At 37.3% G+C, this 17,818-nt stretch overlaps 2 protein-coding genes and 1 pseudogene across 2 annotated transcripts; all 3 read left to right on the forward strand.

Moving 5' to 3' along the window:
- Positions 1-3,418: 3,418 nt before the first annotated feature.
- On the forward strand, positions 3,419-6,870 carry LOC110424414 (F-box protein MAX2 homolog A pseudogene; annotated as a pseudogene).
- A 1,359-nt stretch (positions 6,871-8,229) lies between these two features.
- On the forward strand, positions 8,230-8,776 carry LOC110424692 (abscisic acid receptor PYL11-like). The gene has a single exon (XM_021439323.2). The coding sequence runs from the start codon at positions 8,242-8,244 to the stop codon at positions 8,737-8,739; it is 498 nt and encodes a 165-aa protein (XP_021294998.1). The 5' UTR covers positions 8,230-8,241; the 3' UTR covers positions 8,740-8,776.
- Positions 8,777-12,088: 3,312 nt separating this feature from the next.
- On the forward strand, positions 12,089-15,894 carry LOC110423961 (low-temperature-induced cysteine proteinase-like). Its single transcript, XM_021438405.2, has 5 exons — positions 12,089-12,667; positions 14,107-14,339; positions 14,459-14,596; positions 14,701-15,195; positions 15,367-15,894. Exons 1-5 carry the CDS (start codon positions 12,142-12,144, stop codon positions 15,505-15,507), a joined length of 1,533 nt encoding a protein of 510 aa, XP_021294080.1. The 5' UTR covers positions 12,089-12,141; the 3' UTR covers positions 15,508-15,894.
- The last annotated feature ends 1,924 nt before the right edge of the window (positions 15,895-17,818 follow it).

Raw genomic sequence — 17,818 nt, forward strand, 5'->3', positions numbered from 1 at the left:
GTCTAAATCAAGTAGAGGAGAATGTCACAGTTTGCAGAATTGTGACCAATCCAACTCACATGGATTGTTGAGCCAACCACATGCAAGGGTCCATCAATTGTTGCCTCCAAAAATAAAGTTTTTTTTGTGGATTACTTGCTCATCAAGTAGACGTAGGTTTAGAATTTTACTTTTCTTGTACTCCAAAAAGTCTAAGTTAGGTATTTCTATATTTACTTTATTTACACACTAAGTTTAGGTCAAGTAGGTTATTATAAATAGTACTTACAGGAGTCATTGTAAGGTAATCAAATCATGTTTGCTAAATCAAACAATTTACTTTTGTATTTAGATCTTAGGTACTTTGTTTTTCTCTCATTGATGTAATAATACTTATTTATTCTCTTTAATCTTTTTTTTCATATTTATTTATTTTACGTTTTTGTGCCAATATTCAAGAATCCTCATTAAGGCTGACTTAATCTTACGTACCCAAGGCTAAAGCATTGCACGAAACTTGGTTAAAGTTTCAAACCCGTGACATGGGGTGTCAAGTTGTATATATTGAAACTAAAGTATATCTCATTGTTAGATCATTCAAGGAAAGCTATTAAGACCGGGGATTAATGACTTGATGGTACTTGGAAGGGCTTTGAAGAGGTCCCAGATAAGAGGTTAGGAGTTTAAGTTTACGGATATGTTCTTGTTGGTTAAAACGTGAGAGGGCCTTATGGTACTGACTTGTTGATTATTATAAAATTAACATTACCAGACATAGAATTGGCTTTAACCCTGAAAAATTATTTCCCCTGTTTAACCTCTAATAGCCTGATGTTTTTATGGCTAATCAAAGTGCAGCTTCACAACTTGTAATCCATTGTGTCTATTAGTATCAGAGGTAAAGGACATCGATGATTTCGCATTGTTGGGAAAATTTGTGAAGCAATAACTGGAGTGTTATTCAATTTTTACCCTATATGTATACTTATAAAAGAATCATCGATTCTTGCTGACAATGTTCCATTGGAAATATGAATCCTTTCAGATTCTAGTTTGGGAAGCTTCTGTTACAAGATGCATAGCACAACAATGAGATCGTTCCCGTTTTTAGGGAAGCTATTTGGGGACAATTAACAATATCAATCTACGAGACATAAGTAGTCCTATACATTGCTTCTATGATAGAAGATATGCTAAATCCAATATGAGTGAGTTAAGGGTAGTGAGTTGGATAGCAGGTCATCCAAGAGGACAAAGAAAACATGGAAAGTTTATCTGAAGATGGAATTGATTGTGGCAACATGATCCAAACTTGAGGATATGGAAATTTATTCCAACTCCAGGACAATTGATGTCAAAAGAAGTGGAAAACAGCTTTGTTAAATTCCAAGTGTTGAAAAATCATGATTCTTAATTTGAACCTCATGATTTCAGTATCAATATTGCATGGGCAAAGGATTGGAAGAGTTAAGAAGTAAAGGAGGAAATTGAATCGCTCCTTATTAATGGATTACTTCAACTGCAAATGAGTCATTAAACATGGAACGTCGGCAACTTGGGGAACAGTTTAATTCACATTCTTGACGGTCTACTGTCCAACAGATAAGCAATTTGTATATGCAAGCAGTTGCTGGTAGAAAAACAGAGAAAAGGCGTGGTTCTTTTCTCAAGGATGCGTGTCTATCAGAGTCTTTAGAGGCTTTATCCACATGTTTTGTCTTCTTGTTCGTTGTGTGTTTCTTTCTCTTTTTTTGGTTGGGGAGGGGAGGGTTATCTTAAGTTGAATCTACACCGGGAACCTGGTAGTGCTAGGCACTATGGTGTTTTCTTAGTTCTTTCGGCTTTTGGGGGTCGGTTTTGATTATCCAAACCCTTATGCAATCTCATTGCCAATGAAAAGGGGTGTGGAAATGCTCCCGAGATGTTCAATGCACCGAATCATCTTTGTTTCTGGATTTTGACTGTGCTTATCCTTCAAACAGACAACTAGTTGACATGGTATCCTTCGACTTTACAGCGACACAACTTAATCAAATTCTCATTTCTTACAAGTTATATCAATCATTCTACTTAAAGAAACATACAAATACGTATCAAAGCTTGCAAATCATCTCAAATCTTGTTCAGGAAACTACTTTAATTAATATGCTGAGAGCATTTTGTTCCCTGCTTTTTAAAACTCTCAAGTAAATTTCCTTCCCTTACTTAATGAACTGAACTCCCCACAACTTCTTTTTGCTTGGCCTTTCCTCAACATATAGGCCAATATTTTGGTTTTACTCATTCTGCAGTCACTTGTGGTGGGGGGTAAAATTTTTAGAGCTGAAAACTTTCCCTGTAAGATGTTGCAAATGTTTATCCTAACCATATACACGTGCAGGTTGCAGCATCTTGGAAAAGTATTTAAAAATTTTATCTTATTTTCCCCTTTTTAACTCCTTTTTTCTCCACTTGCATTGATCGATCACTCACTTGTTTGTTCTTTCACCCTTTTAGAAAAAGAAGACAAGTAAGGTTCTTTGTGTTCTCTTCTCTTTAGTGATAACAATAACCCTTTTTTTTTTTTGTCGCAATTCACTAATGAAGTAGTCTATCTTTCTTTTGCATCACCAACTGCCCATATCCTTCTTTTACCAAATGATTCTTTTTCTACTTTAACTTTAATGCACTTGCATCCTTTTAGCTTTTAGTAAAATTAATCTTAATTTGTGGACAAAATATGCTATGCTCTTTAACACCAATACTTGATTTGATGGACCATTTATAATTGAAGTTTTTTTTTCCAAAGATTAATCAAATAGTTTGAATTCTCTATTATTATTAATTAACTCATGTATGACATGTGAAGAAATAATAAAATTTAAATAAATAGTGAAGACTTCATAAAAAATAATATTATGAATTACAAAATTTTCAAGTAGGTGACTATTTTAATAAATTAGAATTCATAAATTCATAAATTATAAGCATCTTTTTTAATGATTCGGATGGACATGTATACATAAGATATGTTTTCATTTAATACATATACATATATATATATATAAATAAATGAATAGGAGAAGGCTTCTCCTCTGCCCCATGTTTTAATTTATTCTTTTGCTATGTATAGTATTTCTTTGTACTATTACTTTCAATGTTTTATATGTACATACTTTCTAAACGCAAGAGGAATCTTGAATATATACAAATAGAAAAGGAGGTTTTTTGGGGTAGTAAAAGGCATATTTCATGTATTCCTATTATGAGTTATATTTTGATTTACTAGAAAAGAAAATAAAGAGGAAAAGATCAAGACAGAAAAATCCAGGAAAAGGTGAAAAAGATTTCACAAAAAGAGAAGGAATAATAAAAAGGAATATATATGGGAAGTGGATCATGACAAAAATGATGGAGTCCCCTTGTGAGGTAAGTGGCATCCCGCCGGGCCAGTTGCTGTTCCATTTTTTATTTATATATTGTTACTGTGTATCTTTATCTTCTACCATAGAGGCCAGCTTTTATTTTGTCCACCCATGCAATCTCTTTGGCCACAGCTTTAAATTTCAGTATCTGCATTATCATCCTCAAAATGACACCTGTTACAGTAGTGAATCAGCTACACCACGTCTCTCCTCCTCTTCAGGTCCCCCAGGTTCCACTCTCTCTCTCTTTCTCTTAACTCTTGAGCCGCCAGTTTTTTCCTTACGATTACCACAACTCAGCTGCATGAGAAAAACTCTCTCCTCTCCTGATCAGGCTCCCCAGTTTCCACTACTTTTTCTTTCGTCTTTAGTTCCTCACCTTGACATACAGATTCCTCTCTCTTTCACCCTTTCAATATTGAATCTTCATTTTCACCCTCACATGCACTTCATGGTATGGGTGGGCATGAATATTTTCTGCCTCTTTTGCTTTTTTCTTGTGTTTTGTGGCTGAATTGTGTGGCCATTTAGGACCCGGGGGACTGATTGTTTTTTCGTGGCTGAATTATGGGACCCATTTGGTCTCTTTGTAACAGGGGATTAACAGCCGAAGGGATGTTCTCTACCCTCAATGAAATGTTCAAGCCCTTCAAAAAAAAGAAAAAAAAGAAAAACATAATATGCATGCTTCTTCTTGTTTTGGGTACCCTTTTTCTTCACTCTCACACCACATAAAAGATTTATTTTATCCAAGTAGATCTCTTTTGTAGGCCACCAATTAACAAGTTCTTGAATCTTTATCTTCGTTTTCACACCTCCAAATATATATATATATATATATATATATGCCTTTTCCTATATGTAGACAATACAAGTTCGATCTGTTTCTATATATTTATCTTCATCCCTTTCAGTTATATATATACACATTCGCCTATCTCTCTCCCTCAACAAGCCTCGCTAGTTGTAGCCCCTTTGGACCTTTTATCTTCACTTATACACGTCTGTTGGATGACCCTTTTGTCCCCATGGCCATACACACAAAGGAATTTAATTGATTAGTTTCAGGATCTACATTTATCTTGAAATCTATCAGGAGATCAGATATAAATAGTCACCATCTCTCTTATCTTATTCTTTCCATAGGTACCGCATATGGCAAAAAAATTGGCTGGAACCTCGAGCAATCTTCATTTCCATGACATACCAGATGTGATTCTCTCCAACATATTCTCTTTGGTTACTGATACTCGCACACGCAATGCCGTGTCCCTTGTGTGTCTCAAATGGCTCTTGCTTGAGCGCTCCACTCGGAAATCCCTCACCCTCCGTGGCAATACCCGTGATCTCCTCCTCCTTCCGGCTTGCTTTCGAGCCGTTACCAACCTTGACCTCTCTTTCCTCTCCCCTTGGGGACACCCTCTTCTCGATTCCTCTCCGAACCCTGTTCTTCTTGCTCAACTCCTTCGAAATGCATTTCCATTAGTTGTTTCTCTTACTGTTTATGTCCGGAACCCTTCAACGCTCCATCTTCTAGCTCCCCTTTGGCCTAACTTACGAGATGTTAAACTCATACGTTGGCATCAGCGTTTGCCTACACCTATTGGCTCAGATTTTATTGCACTTTTTGAGCATTGCCACACGCTTTCTTCACTTGATGTTTCACATTTTTATTGCTGGACTGAGGATCTTCCACCAGCATTTGAAGCATACCCATCTATTGGAGCTTGTCTTTTCCGTCTCAATATTCTCAAAAATTCTTCGGCTGATGGATTCAAGTCCCATGAGCTTTTAGCCATTACTGCTTTCTGTCCAAACCTCCGTGAATTTCTTGCAACATGTACATTTGACCATAGATTCATTGGATTTGTTGGCGATCAAACCTTGCTTGCTCTTGCTTCAAATTGTCCTTCCCTTTCGGTCCTTCACCTCGTTGATGCTACTTCCTTGTCCAAGGTAAGGGCGGACCCAAATGATGAGGGTTACACATCTGAAGATGCTAGTATTAGCCATGCCACACTTGCAGATGTATTTGCTGGATTGCCACTGCTTGAGGAGTTGGTTCTCGATGTTTGCCACAATGTTAGGGAGGCCTGGCCAGCGTTGGAGGTGCTTAACTCATGGTGCCCCAGGCTTAAATCCTTGAAGTTGGGACAATTCCACGGAATCTGCAGGAGTATAGATTATCGACCAGATGGGGTGGCCCTATGCCAAGGGTTGGAATCTTTGTCCATCAAGAACTCTGCTGACTTAACTGATACCGCTTTGGTAGCCATCTCCCTTGGCTGCCTGAGACTCTCCAAGTTTGAAGTTCTAGGATGCAACAGAATCACAGTAATAGGGATGTGGAAATTGACTCATGCTCTTCAGAAAACCTTGGTTGATGTGAAAATTTGTGACTGCAAAAATTTCGATGTAGTTTCATCGTTGCAGGCACTGGAACCAATTCGAGATCGGATAGAACGGCTCCACATAGATTTCGTATCGGAAAGTGTTGTACAATCAGAAGGCCAGACAGGCAGTTCAAACCAACCAGGTGGATTCGAGAACTTCGAGGCAGGGAAACGGGGCATCATCAGGGAAGAAAAAAGCTTGGGAAAGAAATGCAAGTCCTATGCTATTGGCAATGACAACTTATTCTCGTCTAGAACTTGGAACAAGCTACACTATCTTTCCCTTTGGGTTGCTGCAGGTGAGTTGCTCACTCCATTATCTTTGGCAGGTTTAGATGATTGTCCTGCACTGGAAGAGATAGATATAAAAATTGAAGGTGATTGCAGGGACCAACCAAGGCCTTCCATGGATGCATTTGGGCTGAGTTCCTTGGCCTGCTATCCAAGGCTTTCAAGGATGCACCTGGACTGTAGTGGAGTGATAGGTTATGCTCTTACTGCTCCTTCGGGACGCGCAGATTTGAGCTTGTGGGAGAGATTTTTCCTTAGTGGAATTGAGAATTTGCATCTTAATGAGCTCAACTATTGGCCTGCACAGGACAGGGATGTCAATCAGAGAAGCCTTTTTCTCCCAGCTGCAGGATTGCTCGCACAGTGTGGGACTCTAAGAAAACTTTTCATTCACGGAACAGCAAATGAACATTTCATGATGTTTCCCCTGAGAATTCCAACTCTAAGGGATGTACAACTTAGAGAAGATTATTACCCCGCGCCAGAGAATGATACAAGAACGGAGATGAGAGTATACTCGTGCTGTCGATTTGAGGATGCTCTGAATAGCCGTCAGCTGCCTGATTAGAAAATTGGTGGCGTCGGAGAGTTGCTAAATGCTAATTTCTGCATGACTTTCTCTCCTTTTATCATTGCTTCCCCCTTTAAGCTGGTGGAGCATAACTTATCCAATAAAATATAATGGCGACGCATATGACTACAAAGATTTGGAATCTCACTAGAGTATACACATAGCTAGGAAAAAATATGTGGTGTTGGGAATTTGGAGTATTTGAATTAGTCCATAAATGGATACAAAATGTAATTAATTTATATATATATATATGTTGTTGCATACGTACATACACACTTAGTTTAAAATAAAATCATCAATAAAAGCACATCACAATATATATTTAGATGGCCATTGATGCAAACGTTAGTGTAATTCAGAGTCTCTAATCACCTTGAATTAAGAAAAAACTAATCACGATTGCTGTTTTCTCGTACACTGGACTCGAAGTTGTGTCATAATATCCCCCGACACCCATTAAGAGAATTGAAATGGCTGCAAGATTTTCCAAATCAAGAGCACATAAAGCTTGTCTAAAGAACACATCATTTCGAAACAGTGTACGCCTTATAAGTTCTTAGTCTTTCAATCATCTTTTCCTTTTCTTGTCATTTTTCCATACTAGTATTCACGTTTTTGTATGTAAAATTAATGCTTATCGGAACAATGGACCATTTATGGAGATTCTCGGCCGTTATGTTGGCAACAAGTTATGGCCCATTAACAGTCCCACAGCAGTAGCTAAATTTAATTTAAAGCAAGTTTCGCAACGTGCTTGAAAGGCGCAATTTCAGGCATTGTCTCCCAGTGATGTTTACTTTGAAGCATGTTTCTTTCTTTTCCTTTTTCTCTACATTTAAAGTTTGGAATTGGTCGATAAGTTCCAGTTATAATGCACTCACTCATACAGTACGATAACACTTCTGACCAGACCCACAAATCATGTTCGGGCCCAACTTGAATCGAGCTAATTTTGACTTAGATTCAGGCCCTACTCCGTAAGCAGCTTTTGCCTTAAAGCTTAGCTAAGCCGACGCGATCCTTTTTATGGTAATGCTGGTCCTTTCACAACCATAAACTTCATCAGAAACCAGAGGACAAAAGAAGTGGTGGAGAATAAAAAGGTTAAAAAAAGACTGGGGAGATCCATGAAGTCACCACCCAAAGTGAATCTGTTCACAGAGAGGTATGTCCAAAAGCACATGGCTGCTAACCGACGGCTGAAGGCAGCAAGGACAATTCGCAACGATCCAGCACATGCCAAATTGTTTGCACTTAATTAACCACCTTCAGCGGAACAACGAACTTGGAACAAATACTTGGAGCTTGGTCGTCACATGATTAATGATAGAACATGGAGATTATGCTTAACAACAAACCCACATAACTCTACAACAGAACTTGATCCCATAAAAAGCTAAGTTCAGGGAAAAACCATATCCCCATCCTCGAAAGTTTCCTATATTTAGAAATTAGCAATTTAGCATACTCTTCTATCCATATCTCGTCCTTTAACCGCTTCGTAAAAGAATATATATATATATTAAACCTCCTTGCCGACCCAGAATGCTATATAAGAAAGCAAGCAAAGAACTTCGAGGCAAACCCAAAACAGAAGCAAATGGGAAAGCAATATCGCACCCCAAACCTATCACCAATTCAATGTGGCTCAAGCCTAGTCCAAACGATAGATGCACCGCTTCCTCTGGTGTGGTCCATAATCGGCCGCTTCGACCTCCCACAAGTCTACAAGCAATTCATCAAGAGTTGCACGTTGAGTGCCGGCACCGGCGGCATCGGAAGCGTACGTGAAGTGATGGTTGTGTCAGGGTTACCGGTGGCTACGAGCACGGAGAGGCCAGATGAACTTGATGAGGACTCGCATGTTCTGATGGTTAGCATCATTGGAGGTGATCACAGGCTTGTTAAGTACCGTTCTACTACCACTTTGCATGAAATTGAAGAAGGAAGGGGTGGAAAGACGTTGGTGATGGAGTCGTACGTGGTGGATGTCCCAGCGGGGAGTAGCAAGGAGGATACATGCTCTTTTGCTGATATGATAATTGGGTGCAACCTTAGGTCATTAGCTAGGGTAACCGAAAAGATGGCCAAGGTTTAGGTTTCACCTATGCTAGTTCAAATTTATGCCCTTTATCTTTTTCCCCTTAGTTTTTTTTTTTTTTAACTTATGTAGGAGATAGAGTACAAACCAATTGTCTCAATTCTTGTAAATCCAAGTGTTATTATTACTTTGATTTTAATGCTCTACATATGCATATTAGTAACAATAATCACTAGATTATATGCATATACTGATTTCTTTTTCCCTCTAATTTTAGATTAATGGTAGCGTTAGCAATTTCTTTCTAGGCCATTTTAGGATCGACCAGGCTTTGTTGGCCCAAATTGGAGAAGTCTCAAGGCCACCCATATTCACATTGGTCACTAAAGTTCGATCCCATGATAAGGATTGTTTTGGTTGCCCTTTTTGGTCAAGGCGGTTTCAATTTATATGTTAGTGGAAACAAATCAAATCATAACTTCCTGATATGAGCCTGTTTCGGAAATGTGGGTCTAATTGTGGAGACAGCTCGGGTGCCTGTCGTAGTTTGGGCTTTCTAGTAGAAATCACCTGCCAACAACACCTAAGCCCAAGTTCTGTGCGGCTAACTGGCATGGAACAGACTTTTTCTTAAGATATTTGGGATCTTGATGAATGTGATAAAATAAAAAACTTTTATTTTTTGTAATTTTATTTATAATTTTATATGAGTCTATTATTATTATTATTTAAAATAAATAATTCATGTTAAAAAAATATTTTTATTAAATTTATAAGTTTTACAATTGTTCAACTATTAATGTTTTTATTTTTTTAATGATGTGGTAGTATTTTTATGACAATTTTACTTTTTTTTTCATCTCTAAATCAACTAGAAGGTAAAACTCTCTCAAAATCTAAATTTCATTGTTGAAATGTTTCAAATTTGTTGTTGATTTTTAACACTCCAACTCGTAATCGACTAGTGAAGAGAAATCATAAACCCATGTTTTATTTTGATTTTTGATGGATGATTCAAAGTGAGGTCCAAAGGTGAGAAGAGAAAACGAGAGTTGAGCTGATGAGTTGATTTTTCTTATTCATTTGTGGATTTAGAAATCATAAACCTATGTTTGATTTAAGTTTTAAATTTTAAAACTTGTTGCGAGAACTTAACATTCTTGAATTGTGAGGTTTGAAGATATTCGATAAACTTCTCCATAGAACTATTGATATACTACTATATTCATTCTTTTTATTTGACGAGTAATTTAAACATTTCACATATATTGTTAACATCATTTATGAAATAATATATTTATTTTGAATATTAATGAATTTACATGTAATTATGAATAAAAATTAAAAAAATAAGAATATTTTACTTAAAAACATGTGAAAAACAAATGAAACTTTGTTTTGTCTTATTGAATAGAAATATTACTACAATGTTGGAGAATAAAATAATACTATTATTAATTATCAAAGGCAAGTAGGCACTTTTTCCCCTTTTAGAAAAAAAAAATGAACACTTTTCACGAGGCCCCGAGGTAGGATTGGTGAGTCCGGAAGGACTCAAATTTACTCTTCTGAGTTTTCAACAGCTTGCATAATTAACATAACTCAAAACTTCATCCTTTGCCTGGGAAATGTGTCAGACAATTTGCACCACTGAATTCCTTTTTAATTCTTCACAATTTTTGGTCATAAATATTTAGCAAATCGATGGAGGATTGTAACTTACAAAGAAAAATAAGAGAAAAAAACACGTGGTATAAAAGGGGAAGAAACGAATTTCAGCCCATACCTACCTAAGAGCTACAATTCTTTGCAAGGCAAAGACTAGTAGCTAGCTGAGCTTTGACTCCCAAACCCTTATCTGGAATTAAGAGCTTACGTCCAGACCCATGTATTTTAAATTGCACTGAATGATCCCACGCAATATTAAATAGATACGACAAAATGAATTACTCTATTATTTTATTTTTTAATTTTTTTTATAGTTAATATTTTAATACTAAGGATGAATTCTGTAAACCTCAATCCAAACAATTTGATATGTTTTCCTGATAAGTGAGCTAATTAAGCTTCGATCAGGCAGATGAAGAATGCCCATTGCTTCTTAATTTAAAGATTGGGATGGTCTAAAATGCTCAAGAATATACTTGCAAAATGTTTGACCAGCTGTAAATTCCAGTGCTGCAACTAATGTTCCCGTCTCCCTGATGACTGTCCCTATTAAATTTAACCGAAGACTGCCATGGAGATATTTTTGGGCAACCACGTCTACCACATGGTTGCTTGTCAGAACTGACTCCACAGCGTTATCTTACAGCAACTCATAACCTACCTATTTCTAAATAATGGATTCGAGGTGAGTCAAGAAACTCTGTGAGTCAAGATATGCAGATTTATTCCCTGTTATCTTAGCATCTCTTTCCTGAAACATATCTAAAAACATAACAGATTCATTATTTGTATACCGAACTGTTCAAAGTAATCAGATTCTCTCTTCTTCACCCATGGGTTGAGAGCTTTAGAAAAGTGATTGATTTGTTAAGCATGATAGACAGACCGGAGGGAATAGCCCTGCCTGCCACTGATTTCTTACTTAGCTTCTGGTTGGCATCGTTTTGTAGGGTTGTGGTTTAAGGCATTGATGTACACAAAATCAAAGGGATTCAATGCTGGTAAGTGGATCGCAAATATTAGTGACCTTGGTAGGTGAGCGCTTCAATCATTCATGTCCCCGGACCCCGGTATTAACGTGATAAGAGTCAGACTAATAGCCCCATCCCATACATGTAATCTGTGAAGGTCTCAACTCTACCTTGAACAAGTACCTCTACGGATTCGACCTCCCATAACATTCTAACATTTGAATTCTGTAGGATATGTGTCATCTCAATTCATTTTCAGATTTCCCAAACTTAATTATAGTCTTTTAAATTTGTCTATAGGCTCTGTTTTTCATTTCTGGGTGGGGAAAGCAAAAGCTATCTGTCATTTGTAGCCCGTAGGAACATAAGATATATACGGTCAATATACTAAGTAAAGTTGACTGTTAGATTTACCTCCAGGCTCCAGCTACTATCCTTACTCGCAAGTCAAAGAGCTCTGAAGTCTGAACCGCAGACGGGCGCCAACCACCAATACAATTTGGTGCCACTCAAGAATAGGCTACGGGAAACTAGTTACAACAATAAATTATTCAACACAACAGTTCCACTATTTCTTTAAAATATTTTCCAAAATCATCTGACTAATTCATAAAATGCCCTCCATTTTTTTTTTGCAATTCTTTGTAAACGTCAAATGTTATTTTGGTCCCTTTGTTAAAAATGATAATATTTTAAATGTGCAAGGGCGGAAAAATGAAATGGGCAAACTTTTTTTTTTCGTTTTTGAAACAGAGATGTGCTTGGGCTGACTGGTAGGCATGGCTTAGTTAGCAAGTATTTCCACCATATATACAATTCAATGCAGATTAGATCAGACATCACTGGCAACCCAGTTGCAAAAATGGGTTTCCAGAGAAGCGTATTGGCTTTCGTTTTCTTGATCTTGGCTTCACTAACATGCCTCTCTTCTAGCCTTCCTAGTGAATACTCCATATTGGAACATGACCTTGATGCATTCCTTTCTGAGGAACGGGTGGTGGAGATCTTTCGACAATGGAAAGAAAAGCATCAGAAAGTGTACAAGCATGCTGAAGAGGCGGAGAAAAGGTTTGAAAACTTTAAGGCGAATTTGAAGTATATACTGGAGAGGAATGCCAAGAGAAAATCAACTGAGGGGGGACACCGTGTGGGATTGAACAAGTTTGCTGATATGAGTAATGAGGAGTTCAGAAAAGCTTACCTGGCAAAGGTGAAAAAGCCCATCAACAAGGGGAGCGCTCTATCAAGGAACATGAGGAGAAGGGTGCAGTCCTGTGATGCACCATCATCCTTGGATTGGAGGAACTATGGAATTGTGACTGGCGTCAAGGATCAGGGATCCTGCGGTAAGATTTCTTTATTTGGTTCATAATCGAGTAATGATTTAAATACAGAGTATGCCTATCGTTTTCTCTATATACCAAATATTGATTCCTAAATGCTGTCAGTGTTTGTGACACTCTCGCTATTTTTCCTGGGCTATTTTGACATAAGCATATGATGATTAACAACAGAAGCATTAAACTTTAATTATATTCAATTCATTTGGATACGAGTCGTCGATGGAAACTGTGATAATGAAAAAGATTGGGTGCCCAATAGGGACCAGGCTGAAGTTTTATCTTAAGCCTGTCTTCAGGATAACATAGGAGCCATACTCTTCCTATTTTAAGCCTTAAACCTCTTCTTTCTTTGGTGAACCTGACGAGACTCTTGACGTCTTCGTCTCGTGATCAAAACCAGAAGTTCCTTTTAGAATGTGGAATGAGCTTAGCATTTATTTCATGTGATAAGTGATCATGTTGAGAAATCTGCTAGGTAAGAAGAATGGTCCATGGTAGTCTATCTATGATTTCTGTTAAGTCCTCATCTTCCTATCCCAGAAATAATTTGCCAAACTCCATAAATGTTGACTTTTAGACCTCTCTGCTTCTGCTTGCAATTCAAAAGCTTACTGCACTACTGAAGTCTGAAAACCTATATATGATAATACGAATGCCAAGAAAGATCAAGAAAAATATGTATTTAGCTGATTGTTATATCTGTTTTAACGATTGTCAACCTATGGTATGCAAATATATTAGAAAATCCAAGCATTATATACATAGTTGCCTGGAAGAGCCCAAAACCTTTCGAGGTTTTACATCAAACTAGTAGGAGCGCTTTTGAAGACTACAGTTGGCTCAAATAGGTCATTGAGCACTGTTTTTGGCGTTCACTGCCACACAGATTATAGTAGAAATTGCTTCTTCTGAAGCATGAACATGTTTGTTCAGAATAGCAGAGGAAAAGCGGATTTGACCTGAATGAGTCGACAAGATTTTGCTGTAACCTTTTGGTTGAATCCCTTCACCTTAAACAAGCTACTTAAATATAAATCCAACGGTGACCAAAGTTATTGAAAACTTAATTTACAAGCCTTTCATTTTTTTCTCTCTGACCAGGGCAATAAGATATTAGATTCAAAACTTAAACCTCATTATCTGACCCTGGTAGAAAGGAGTAATAGTCACCAGGCTATAATTTACTTCGTTAACGAGTTCTAAAGAATTGTTAATTGAGCTACAATTAGAAGCAGCAGCCATTATGTTTAGTTTATCCAAAAAGGATAAGAAACCTAAAAAGCCCATTACATGGTGTAAGTTCCCCTTTTGGACAAACCAGAAATTAAAATTTCAGTTAATTAAACAAGATCATTAGAAAAGAAAGCTTGAGAGAGCAGCTATGATGGCATTAAAATGATAATCTCTTAAGTCTTAACTGTATCTGTGTCCTATGTTTACAGGAAGTTGTTGGGCATTCTCTTCAACTGGTGCCATGGAAGGAATAAATGCCTTGGTTACTGGAAACCTTATTAGCCTCTCAGAACAAGAGCTTATGGATTGTGACAACACCAACTATGGGTGCGATGGAGGATACATGGACTATGCTTTCGAATGGGTTATAAACAATGGTGGGATCGATTCGGAAGCCGACTATCCCTATAAAGGTGTGGATGGCACATGTAATATCACCAAGGTCTGGTTCCCCGCACCAACTACCACTTCTGGATCATATTTCATTTGTACTGCAATTTTTCAACAAGTTCTTCCATTTTGTCTTCTCTGACTGATTTAATGGTACTTGTCTTTGATCAGGAGGAAACCAAAGTTGTATCTATTGATGGCTACAAAGATGTAGAGGAATCAGACAGTGCTCTCTTGTGTGCTGTTGTTCAGCAACCCGTTAGTGTGGGAATGGATGCTTCCTCAATTGATTTTCAACTTTACACTGGTGTAAGTCTCTTTTTATTTTGGTTCAGTAATTAAACGAGGAACCTGAAAATTTTTCTTGAAATGATATCCTGACTAATGGTGTTTTATGTGACATGCATGATCAGGGAATTTTCGATGGCAGCTGCTCAGACAATCCAGATGACATTGATCATGCTGTTTTGATTGTTGGTTATGGCTCAGAAGATGGTGAAGATTATTGGATAGTGAAGAATTCATGGGGAACAAGTTGGGGAATGGATGGATATTTCTATCTAAAAAGAGATTCTGATTTACCATATGGTGTCTGCGCTGTCAATGCCATGGCCTCTTATCCAACCAAAGAATCCTCTTCACCATCTCCCTATCCATCACCAAGTGTTCCTCCACCACCGCCACCACCCCCACCCCCACCCCCACCTCCATCTCCTTCACCAAGTGAATGTGGAGACTTCTCCTATTGTCCAAGTGATGAGACATGCTGTTGCCTTTTTGAATTCTATGATTATTGCCTAATATACGGCTGCTGTGCATATGAAAATGCCGTTTGCTGTACTGGAACTGAATACTGCTGCCCTAGTGATTACCCCATTTGCGATGTCCAAGAAGGACTCTGCCTCAAGGTACGAAAAACTATTCCCTAATATCCATATATGGCCTGCATTGGCCCAATTTGCAGCGAGTTTCTGAGCTTATAAGCAATTCAACTTAAATTTAGTAGTCTTTGCAGCCAATTACTTTTGTAGTTCCATTCAAGTTCATCATAAGCAACTCTTTTCTGCATTTATATTCAGAACGCGGGAGACTATCTGGGAGTGGCTGCTAAGAAGCGAAGGATGGCTAAGCACAAGTTGCCATGGACTAAAACAGAGCAAACAGAGAAGACATACCAACCTCTGCAGTGGAAGAGGAACCCCTTTGCTGCAATGCGCTGAAAAAAAATGAACAATACTTAATCATCTCTCTCAGAAGTTAAAGGTCGTTGTTACTGTAAGTCATTTTCACTTTTCCTCCAGGGGGGAGGCATCATCTCATCCTTTGCTTTCAACATATGTTTCAATTGAACGCTGCACATATGACGGCAAGCAATTCCAGGAAGAGAAGATAAAAAAGGGGAAAATTTGTTTGTTTAGATGGTGCATTTGAATTTGGAGACAGTGTTTTTCCATTCTTCAGAGGGTATAAAAACTATGTTTTAATTTATTTCTCCAGGCTTGCTTCCATGATCGAGCCATCTTGGCATTGTTGTTCATCTCAGCTTTGTAATATATAATATATCTATTACATATTTGGACTTAAAAATAAAGCCTGTTAGTTATCTACACTTTCCATTTTTTTACTATGTAGCGGACTCAAATCTAAGAACCATTTGCTGAAATTTGTTGCTGATGGCAATGGTGGTAAGAAAAGAGAGGAAGGATAAAAAAAGATGCATTGACTAATAGGATTCAATCGTTGAATCCTAGTACATGTATATATCAGAAAAAGAACAGTAAAGTACCATGCTTGAAAAATTTTCGTTACCCAATAGGCCTTAAGGGACATTCATTTAGTATTTTAATCTGCTAAGGCTTTGGCTTCAAACAAGCCCAATGATAGGTAGCTCATCATTGTCATGAATCATTTGAGTTTGAGGCTTTTAGTTTTGGGCTATGGCTTTCTCTTCCCTCGTTAGCAACAACGAGAAAAAACATTTTCAGGAGGGAGACAAGACAAGCTGCAGTGCTGCGCAGGGCCCAAAATGGCGACCACCACGTCTGCTGATGGTGGTTGAGGGATGGGCTCTACATGCATCGGCATGTGACCAAGGGTAGTGGGTGGTGGTGGGGTAAAGCACTCACCGTGGACCACGTTGGATGGAAAATTATTTTTGGTTCGATTATGAGTTTTGACCATCTCCCTCTCTCTCTGTCTCTTTTCACTTTGAAGTTGAATGATCAAACTATATTTTAATGGCATTCGTCTCTCTGTTTACAAATTCTCCTCCGTTTTCTGCCAATAAAATTACAAGAAAACTAGAACTCTTAAGTTAGCTGACACTTCCTTCTGACAATTCTCTTACACAAAAGCCACAGTTACATAATTTGTAACGAAATCATTGAATATATAAATGGGGACAAGCAAGCTCTTCAGACCATTTTAAATGCGGTCTCTATTGATGGGACAAGAGAGTCTCAAGAGAATTTCGTTAAAATTTGGGGCCATGGATACAAACAAGTACGAGTAGTGGGTTCACGAAATGCAGAAAGTTCAAAGTGCCCCATGTGTTGAGAAGCAAAAATTTCCACCCATAAATTCCCCCAACACTTGATTTGGGCGATGGAATATGGATCTGTCTCTCCTATTCAACAAATATTATCAATTTCTTATAGCATAAATATATGGATACAGTCAAGATTGGCGGACACTAGATCTCTGGTAGACAAGAATAATGGGATAAAAATGAGCAACACATGTTTTGGAGCCGCTGATTAAGGAAAATCAGAGAATATGGTGAGACAAAACCACTAAAAGGTTGGCCATTTTTCTTTAATCTAATCATCTCAGTGTAATTTGAAACCAAAAAGCTTTGGCTGGGTATATAAATATGTTTACACCAAGGATTCTGGTCCGCCTACTTTGTTAGATATCCGAAAAAGTGATTTGCCAATAAATCTTGACTATACTAAAAGGCATGCATTTTATGGTCCAAGGTAAAAATATTGTCAAGAAGTCACTTTTTTAGACGGTGGGATGTACGGGCGGAGTTAAGATTTTAAGCTTGACGAGGTAAATATAAAATATTTAATACTTAAAGGGACGAAATTATAATTTTTTTTAAAAAATAGAGATAAAATTTTAAAATTTTATAACAAAAGAAAAATTATAAATTTTTGAAATTTTGAGAAAAATCAAAACATTCAATATGTAAAGAGATAAGATTATAAAATTTTTTAAAAAAATAAAAATAAAATTTCAAACTTTGAGACGCAAGACCCCCTACTAAACCCTCTCCCTCAGCCTCTGATGCGATGAGATCACTACTAGCCAAGAAGCCATAAATTGTAGTTCTAAATAACGCAAAATGTTTATGCTTTTTCCTAGTATTGCTTCTAAAATCAGATATAGGATTTAATAGGTGATTGGGTCAATTTTTTAAAAAAATAATATTTTAAAAAATTAAATTATTTAAATAAATTTAAATAAATATTTATTCTTTTATTATATTTAATTAAATTCTTAAACATTTATTTTTAAAAAATAAAT

This window comes from Theobroma umbraticum, unplaced genomic scaffold, assembly GCF_002168275.2.
Source record: "Theobroma umbraticum cultivar Fairchild unplaced genomic scaffold, ASM216827v3 scaffold_204.0, whole genome shotgun sequence".
Classification (NCBI taxonomy): domain Eukaryota; kingdom Viridiplantae; phylum Streptophyta; class Magnoliopsida; order Malvales; family Malvaceae; genus Theobroma; species Theobroma umbraticum.

What these genes read in the sequence shown, in the direction of transcription:
- LOC110424692 (XM_021439323.2), top strand. Translation starts at nt 8,242, where the DNA reads ATGGGAAAGCAATATCGCACCCCAAACCTATCACCAATTCAATGTGGC.
- LOC110423961 (XM_021438405.2), top strand. Translation starts at nt 12,142, where the DNA reads ATGCAGATTAGATCAGACATCACTGGCAACCCAGTTGCAAAAATGGGT. An exon ending in CAAGGATCAGGGATCCTGCG is followed by an intron (nt 12,668 to 14,106) that starts GTAAGATTTCTT and finishes CTATGTTTACAG; the next exon opens with GAAGTTGTTGGGCATTCTCT. An exon ending in GCACATGTAATATCACCAAG is followed by an intron (nt 14,340 to 14,458) that starts GTCTGGTTCCCC and finishes GTCTTTGATCAG; the next exon opens with GAGGAAACCAAAGTTGTATC.